This window comes from Balaenoptera borealis (assembly GCF_965194805.1).
Source record: "Balaenoptera borealis genome assembly, chromosome: 18".
Lineage (NCBI taxonomy): Eukaryota > Metazoa > Chordata > Mammalia > Artiodactyla > Balaenopteridae > Balaenoptera > Balaenoptera borealis.
In genome coordinates this window covers 28566447-28575794 of record NC_138877.1, presented here as the reverse complement: position 1 = coordinate 28575794, position 9348 = coordinate 28566447, and the positions used below count along the sequence as shown (strand labels likewise).

The 9348-nt window shown below is 34.7% G+C and overlaps 1 protein-coding gene across 1 annotated transcript; it reads right to left on the bottom strand.

The window, feature by feature from the left end:
* Positions 1 to 3471: 3471 nt before the first annotated feature.
* On the bottom strand, positions 3472 to 5264 carry LOC309615816 (transformer-2 protein homolog beta-like). The gene is made up of 2 exons (XM_082365783.1): positions 5054 to 5264; positions 3472 to 4699 (listed from the first exon to the last, which is right to left on the bottom strand). The coding sequence occupies exons 1-2, from the start codon at positions 5087 to 5089 to the stop codon at positions 3869 to 3871; spliced, it is 867 nt and encodes a 288-aa protein (XP_082221909.1). The 5' UTR covers positions 5090 to 5264; the 3' UTR covers positions 3472 to 3868.
* Positions 5265 to 9348: the final 4084 nt, after the last annotated feature.

The following is a 9348-nucleotide window of genomic DNA, read 5'->3' as shown; positions in this document are numbered from 1 at the left end:
TATCTGCTATTGGATTGACACTAAATTAATTGTGAAATAGAAGAGAAAACTTTCTTTTTTTCCACAAGAAACTGAGCCTTGTGTTCTACAATATTTGTAAGAATTGTACACTTATTTCAGTAAAAATCAAGAATTATACTCTATTGGATTGTCCTTACAAACTACACATGGCAATGGATGACACAAAACAGCACATGATAAAACTAAGTGCTCACTCCCTTCTCTCCATTCCCTTCTCTCACTCCACAAGGAAAATTATTAACTATGTAATGGACATCTTTTCAAGTAATTTTTCTATGTCCATGTAAACATATGAAAGCATATATATATATATATATATATATATATATATATATACACACACATACATAAAATCTGTTTTTACAAAAATGCTATTATATACATTACTCTGAAACTTGCTTACCGAGTATTATGATTATAAAGAAATCGATTTTTTTTTAATGACTATGTAATATCAGATATTTATGGACGTGCTATGATTTTTTCAGTCATTCTCTTATTAGTGGGTATTTAGGATCCTTTTATTTGTTAGCCCTTCAGAGAATTCTGCAGGGAATCTTTAAACAATGGGACTTTTCTTTCCATATTTTTATTATGAAGTGAGAATGTTGAATGTAGTGGAATGTATATTTCAGTTTTAGATTCTGCCAGCTTAGTTTCCCAAAAGGTTGTTGTGATTGGCACTTCCATTGGAAATGCATGAGAGAGCTCCTTTTGATTGCCCTCACCATCATTGGATGATATTAGTATTTAACATATTTGCCAGTATAATCAATTAAAATTGTTAGTTATTGATTAGCTTTTTCCCAATTAAAAAAGAGGTTGAACATCTTTTGAAACACTTACTGAAAATTTGAATTGATAGCCTTTTCTACTCTGTATATTCTTGTCATAATCTCTATCATAGTTTCCATTTAGGTTAAAGGTCTTTTACTCTTTAATTTGCAGGAGCTACTGGAACATTAAAATATCATTCCACTCCTTTTTTTCTTTTATATGTTTCAGATCTTTTCTCCTGGTTCTTTTCTGTTTCTCTGACTTATTCTTCTATTTGGAAAATATTAAATTCTTATACTCAAATATATTACATATGTTTTTTCTTTGGTATCTTCTATTTTGCAAAATGTCTTTCTAAGTTTTTAAATTTGGACTTTAATCTTCTTGGAATTTACTTTTATATATGGTATGAAATAGTGGTTTAATGTGACTTTTGTTCATAATCATTAATTCCTTTTGATGATTAATTGTTAATATTTTAATTCTACAAATTTCCAAAGATGTTACTCATATACCCATATGATTCTAACATGGAATCATACCATCATGGGCATTATATCATGATACTTATTTCTTTGTTCCTCACCTCCTTTCTGGGTTCCAGTGTTCTGAAAATGTTTATGATTCTTAAAATCTCTGTGAATTATCTGCTATTCTGAATTTTGTTCATGTCTGTTGTTGTTATTTGGGCTGGGGAAGGGAGTAGAGTGTGCGTGTTTGTGTTTGCATGCAATTGTGTTTATGTGTGTGTGTGTGTCCGTGTGGTTGTAGCTCTCTCTGCTTTTTCTTTTTTTTTTTTTTAACATCTTCATTGGAGTATAATTGCTTTATGATGGTGTGTTAGTTTCTGCTTTATAACAAAGTGAATCAGCTATACATATACATATATCCCCATATCTCCTCCCTCTTGTGTCTCCCCCCCACCCTCCCTATTTATTTCTTTTTGAACTGGCATAGATTCTGACAGTGTACGGGGTTATGCCCCACTCAGACTTTTATCAGAGGGTTTTGTTTGCTATTTTCTTTGTAACATTGTAAATATCTTCTGGCTACAGTAATACAGGTGATTTTTGATGAACCAGTTCATGGAATTTCTGTGAAAGCTATAAAGTCCAATGTTACAAGTTAGAAATTTGATTAGTTGGCAGAGTTTGTGGCTAACATCTTATTTTTTGTTTGTTTGTTGTTTTGTTTTCTTGTGAAGTGATATTGGATATACCGAAATACATTAATAGATATTTGCCTGGTCATGACCTGCTTCATTGTCATTGATGACTGGGGGTAAAATATCAGTTTTGTTCTCCACTACAAAAACAAGCAATTAAAAAAGGGGAGACCACAAAGTAGACAATAAAACTAATGATCATAATGACCATCATTTAATAACTCTTTCTATCCAAAATTTTTTATAATAATAATCATACATGTTGAAGTTTAAAATATATCTTTGAAAAAATAAAATTATACTTTTAAAAGTGGTGTTTTAACTCAATTTTGAGTTTTCTCTTTCCTAATATAAATAATTTCCATTTATTTAAAATTTTGCCTGAAGGCTATTTTTCTAGGTAGATGGTCAATGTGGATATTACTGTTAATGAGAATAATGAAATGAAGACAGTCAAATAACTCAACAGTATTTACTGAGTATCCACAACATGCAAGATTCTGTTACATGTTCAGAGTGTTTCAAAGAAAAATTATGAGTAGAGCAATTACAGTTCTGTTAATATTTATATAAATAAACATAGCTTAAAAGAATCTACCCAACAATTGTATGAATTGTATTCAAGCCTTATATTTTAGATGATGTGTGGGTAGTTATGCTGCTTTTTATTGGTCCTTCTATCCCTAGGAAACACAGCTGCATTTAGTGAAGCTGGCCAGTGCTTACTGAGAGAACATTTCCTGAATTAGAACAATCATAAAACTTTTCTTCCACAATATAACTGTATTGCACATTTATGATTTCTCTGATTCTTCTAATAATTTCCCTAATATTTACATAGACAAAATATTTTAATCCCCCTGGAAGCATAAAGAAAAAGGTCCTAAACTACTCTAATATCCAAGTTTAAATCAAAAAAAAAAAAAAAATACTCAACCTATGGCAATCACAAATGTTTTAATAAAAGTAGATTATTATATAAAATATTTTATTCACTTAAAGTTTACTTTTTAAAGACATTTTAATGCAAAAGGAAATGAGGGATAAGGGTTGTAAGATAATTCATATAGAATACAAGATTTAAAAGCAATTCTTCTACACTTGTTTCTTTGTACACAATTATTATTACATTTTGTTCATGCTTATTTAATAAGGTATTTATGCATATGATCATCAATAAAGTTGTATCACAAGAATTCAAGGTTTTGAAAATATTAAAACAGTGATTAATGCAGTAAATTGAAAGATTTAAAGAAAAAGCATATAATTATACTAATAAATGCAGAAAAAAATGACTTTATCCAAGTTCATTTGTAATCAAATAAACATTTGTAGCAACAAAATTGGCGAATTTTTTAACTAATTAAGGGAATGGCCCAAACTTACAAACAAATCTAAATCTGGCATCACATATATAGTTATTTTAGACATATTCCCCATAAGATCAAGAATAAAATTACATTCACTGTCATTCTTTCCTTTTTTTTTTTTTTTTTTTTTGTTACAAAGAAAAGTAAAAACCAAACTTTATTGTTGCTTTTTGCCATTTGGTAGCATTTTACACAGGCTTCGATCTTCAGAATACCCTGGATTCAGTAGAAAAACCATTTAAATGAAGTTTTGTACAATAGAAACTTCTCAGCAGTCAAAATTTAGACTGTAAAAAAATACATGCAAAACATACTTTTCTGAAAACACTTAACTTTGAACAAAGCACCGAACTACACAAATGCAGAATGAAAACAGCATTCCAACTCCACCAAAAGTAGTCATCATAAAAGGTGTAAAAGTCACCTAACTTCACTAGGCACTGTTCACTTTTTAAACAGGAGACAATAAAAAATATTGTCCACAAACAATATCCCAACTCTAGGGCAGGTTTCAGAAAGTCTTCAACTTCATGCTTTAATAGCGACTTGGTGAGTATGATCGAGATCTGGAACGTGATCTGTATCCTCCACGACTATAGTAGGGAGAAGGTGACCATCTTCTGTATATCTGATCCCTGTCTTGAGCAGCTCTCCATCCTCCTCCTCCTCCACCTCCTCCTCTGTATGACCTGCTGTAATTGTCCCAATCATCGTAGCCTCGATCATATCCCCTGTCGTAGTAATCTCGACGGCGTGAGCTGCCATAGGTAGGTCTCCCCATGTAAATTCCTGGTGTTGGGGTATGTGGTCTCTTTGTTATAGAGAAATCAACTCTGATCCTACGTCCATCAAGCTCCATTCCATTGGCATGCTCTTTCGCTTCCTTGGCATCATCTACATTTTCAAAATATACAAAGGCAAATCCTCTTGAACGTCTAGACTGCTGGTCATATACAATAGACACATCAGCAATTGGGCCATATTTAGAGAACACTTCTCTTAGATCTCTTTCTGTAGTGTATAAGCTCAATCCAAATACTCCAAGACAACAGTTGGGATCAGGATTTGCCCGATTCCCAACATGACGCCTGTGAGTAGACATGGGAGAATGACTGTGGCTATGCCATCTTCGATAATCTCTACTGTACGATCTGCTACGGGATCTTCTATGGGAGCGGGACCGAGATCGTGACCTTGTATAATGCCTTCGAGAACTTCCTCTAGATCTAGACCTAGATTCAGATCTAGACCTGGACTTTGATCTGGAACGCCTGGAGTCTTCCTTGGAGCGAGACCTTACAGGGGTATGCCTTGCAGATTTCCCAGATCCATAAGCACTTCCACTTCTGGAAGCAGAATGGGATTCCTTGGTCCATGGTCAAATCTGTAAAACCAGCTGGAAAAGCCCTTACACGCAAGGGAAATTTCAAGTCCACTTTCAGGGTTAGCGTAGTGCTTTCTGATTCCAGATTACTTCTTATCTTAACTTCATTTTTATTTCTTTTCTTCATTCTTCAGTTTCAAATTCTGACTTCTTTCATCTTCCCCACTTCACACAAATTGCTCAATATTCTACAAGTGGGACTTCTGGTCTGATAATTAGCATGCATTCTTTCTTTTATTTTTTCAAATTTCAGCTTCACTTATTCCTGAGCTTCAAATACTCATTTATAAAACTTGTCAAATGACGACTTCCGCATTTTCCTTCTTCAACATTAACCCGCTCGCCGTAGTTCTGCTCGCTGCTGTCGCTCATGACTTCTAGCTGCTGTCGCCGCCCGACGTGCTTCAATCGAAGCTGCCAACCTCTTGCGCCTTCTATCTAGAGGCTCAGCCGCGGCCCCGCACTACGCACTGGTTCCCGAGCCGCTGAGAGGAGAAACGCTCCGCACCGCCTCCGCTCGGGCTCTAACCATTCTTTCCTTTTAACTTTATAGGCTCTGTGTGTGGTCAGGGAGGGTAGCAGATCCTGGCTAATTTCAATAAATCTAAAAAATGAAATACATGATATAAAATTAGATGAAAAATGTCTAATTATATAGGAAAGGGAAACCTTGGAGAATCTAGAAATCATTAGAAAAAAGATAGTGAACAACAATGTTGTTTGGCATAAAAATATTATTCAAAGGCAGAACATTTTACAATCATAATTAAATAATAAAATTTTTAAAAAACCACATAAAAACCTAAAACTACAAGATATACATAAATTGAGCTACTAAATGATGTATAAGACTTTTATAAAGAAAATTATAAAATTATAATAAAATATATAAAAGAAGATCTATAAAAAACTGGACAAACATACCATATTCATGGACAATACTATTCAAAAGTATGAAGATTCTAATTATCAAAAAATTAATTCATAAATTTATAAATTATCATTCAGAATATTAGCAAAATTTTCACAATACTGGATTCAAAACTAGCTAATCTGAAAATATGTATGCAAAGGAACAAAATGTACATGTCAAGAATAACCAAAGAAATATGGAATAGAATTGGCAAGACTTATAAGTAAGTGGATATTAAAGAGACAGAGGAGAAGATTTCTTCAGAGAAAGAGAGGGTGCTGATATAATGAGTTCCCACTTGGGGAAGAAAAATAGAAAGTGAAAATACTTCTTCCTCATATCTCAAGTTAAGTGAGGAGTTTTCAGGCCAACCACCTAGACAACTGAAAAAGCGTTCTTTCAGGTTTGGCAATCATAGAGCCTGGTGCCTGGTTATCATTTAGAGAAGGATAAAGAAGAAAGGCTGTTGTTGAAACAGTCTTTCTAGTTGATCGCATTCAGAGCAAGCTGTACTTATTAATGGTGGTAAAAGGATGCGTGGAGGGTCACTTGAATTTACAGAGGAAGTGAAATTCCAATAAAAGTGGAATTCCAGACATCAATGGTCTGTAGACCCATCAGTAAAGAAAGGAGTGTAAAGCAGCCTTCCAGAAAACAGGCATCATTTGCCAAGGGGCTTCAGTCAGAAGTTACTGCAAGAGAATCTGAAAATACAAAAAAGCATACCGAAAAAGAGCAGCTAGCAACTATGCATCTGCATTTCCCAGAGGGAACAGAAGCCAGATTAAATATCACCCAATATGTAAAGCAGAATCCTTTTGTCTGTTAAAGACTGATTTTCAAAAAGGTTAAACATATGGCTCAAATAAATACAAAATGAACATGTGTCAAAGAAAAAGAATTTAGAAGGAAACCGTTAAGACAGTATAACCAGTTCAAAGATCATTTGAGGACTTGAGGTTTGTAGACAATATAATAAATGAATACTGAATAAGACTGGTTACTTACAAAATTTGTTGATTTCTTATGGAACAAAAACCAGTAATTTGGAGGGTTATCTTTTCTATCAGAAAGAAAGTGTCTGCATCTCTCTTGGACAAAAATATACAATTTAACATGTAACTTCACTAATCTGGGACTTTGTTTGAAGTGAATTGGGTAAAGTACAGTTCTCTGGATAATCCTCAGATGGGCCTGTTAAACAGTGTCCTCATATGACCTTAAAGTGACATATTGCCCAATTTTTAACCTTATTTCCAAGTTTGGGATAATTTTTTTAAATATATCTTTATTTTAAACTCCATTCATCCTGCCCAGTCTTCAAGGATTAAAAACCCACTTCTAATGACATCTCCTAACCAAGCTCCACTCTCCATGGCACACTTGCAAGCCAGAAACCAACCCCAGATGGAGGAAAAAGAGTCTATTTAATGTGAAAAATATTCAAGTCTTTTATGACCATATCACATTACACATTTTAGTTATTAATAAGAGACTGCTAAGGCTATATTGTATTTTGAAAATTTCCTAAGCGAGTGAAACTTATATGTTCTCACCAAAACAAAACACAAAAGGTAAATAAGTGAGGTGATGGATGTGTTAATTAACTCAATGGGGGAGAATTCTTTCACAATGTATATGTACATCAAATCATCACAGTGTACACTCTAAATATCTTACAATTTTCTTTGTCGATTATACATCAGTAAGGCTGAAAAAAATAAAAGGAGACTGGTTTTAAGACTAACACAAAATGCTGTGGAATGAGTCAGATTTTTTTCCCAGGACCTATTGAAGAGACAATGGGAGAAAGAGTAGCGTTGCTTCATGAATGCCTCTAACTGAGTTCAGCTGATTTCATTGGATAGTTATATTTTCAAGAGTAGAAATTTGTAAATAATTACCACCTTTAGGAGAATGAACAAATAAATTGTGCATAATCCTACAATAAAATACATTACACGATTGAAATGAATTAACTTTAAATGCAATGCAGTGTCCTGGACTGGATCCTGGAACAATAAAAAAAAGCATTAATGGGAAAAATGGCAAAATTCAAATAAAGTATGAAGTTTAGTTAATGGTAATGTTCCTATGTAGGTTTCTTGGTTTTGATAAATATTCTGTGGTAAAGTAAATTGTTAACATTAGGGGAAAATGGATAACGGGGTATGGGAGCTGGGGTGGTTAATTTTATGGGTCAACATGACTGAACTACAGGGTGCCCAGACATGTGGTCAAACATTATTCTGGGCGTGTCTGTGAGGATGTTTCTGAATGAGCTTAATATTTGAATTAGTAGACTAAGTAAAGCAGGTTGGCCTCCCTAATCTGGATGGACCCCATTAGATCAGTTGAAGGCCTGAATAGAACAGAAAGGGTAACACTCCCATGAGTGAGAGGGAATCCCTTCTGCCTGACCTCCTTTGAGCTGAGACATCAATTTTCTCCTGTCTTCTAATTTAAACTCTAATATAGGCTCATCATGGGTCTAGAGCCAATGGACCTTCAGACTGGGACAGTGTCATAGGCTTTCTTGGGTTTCTGGCTTACACACTGAATAGCATAGGACTTACTCTCCATTACTGTGTGAGTCAATTTCTTATTAGAATAAGTCTCATATATATACACATATATATGTATGTATATATATATGTCTATCATAAATACCTCTTCAAGAAGGGAGATGTGGTCATTGTGCTGACTGGGTGACACCCTGGTTCAGGCTTCACCAACACTATGTGAAGTAATGCCTGTGCCGTGATGAGCCCGGAGCCCCTCTTCCAGCCCCTGTCCTATCCCCCTTCCCCGACCCATCCTTTGGGCCAGCCATGCTTGTAGTTCTCGCTTGGGGCTGTAGTGTGGCACTGGTGGGCTGTGATGCCAGGGAAGACTCTGGGCCTGCCCTGACTTGCTTCTCCAATCCCCTCAGCTTCCATTGGAAAGTAAAAAATAATAATAATAATAATAATATTTAAATCAGTGAGCACTGACTCTTTTTTCTTCTTTTTCACACACACACACACACACACAGATCTAATAGCCAAGATGTGCAGAGGAAATGAGCTCCTCCTGTGTCCACCACAATCCCCATTCTGTGACTGAATCTGCTGCTAGCCCTCCCTTCTTTCCAGCAAACATAGAAATTCACAGTGGCTGCTCCACACTGCAGCTGTAATGCATTTCATATTTCATATTGTGTGCATGTCCCTCCCCAACATATCCCCTCTTACAAAGAAAACAAAAAAGTTGTTATTGGTCAGGGATATGTGCTTCCCAGTGGCATCAGTTCCTACCTCACAATGAGAAAGTGAGGAGATATTCCTGTTAGGAAGATACACCCCCCCACACACACACACACATCTCCTATTGCTTCTGCTCCTCTGGAGAATCCTAATATATAGGAACTATCCGTACTATCTTTGCAACTTTTCTATAATACTAAAATCATTCTAAAATGAAACGTTATTAAAAACATTAATTAGCTAAAGCTGCATATATAAAGAAAGATAAATCACAAAATGTGTCTTTGAAGAAAGTTATACACATAGTTCTTTTGTTTTCTACTCATCTGTAATCTACTAATACATCCAGAAATTAAATTCACTGATATTTAGTCTTAAAAAAATATCACGCCACATACACACATCAATAAAATGTATTTTTTTTTTTTCCTGAATACTCATTGGTACACCGTTGTTTGTAAAGTGAGAGCTAG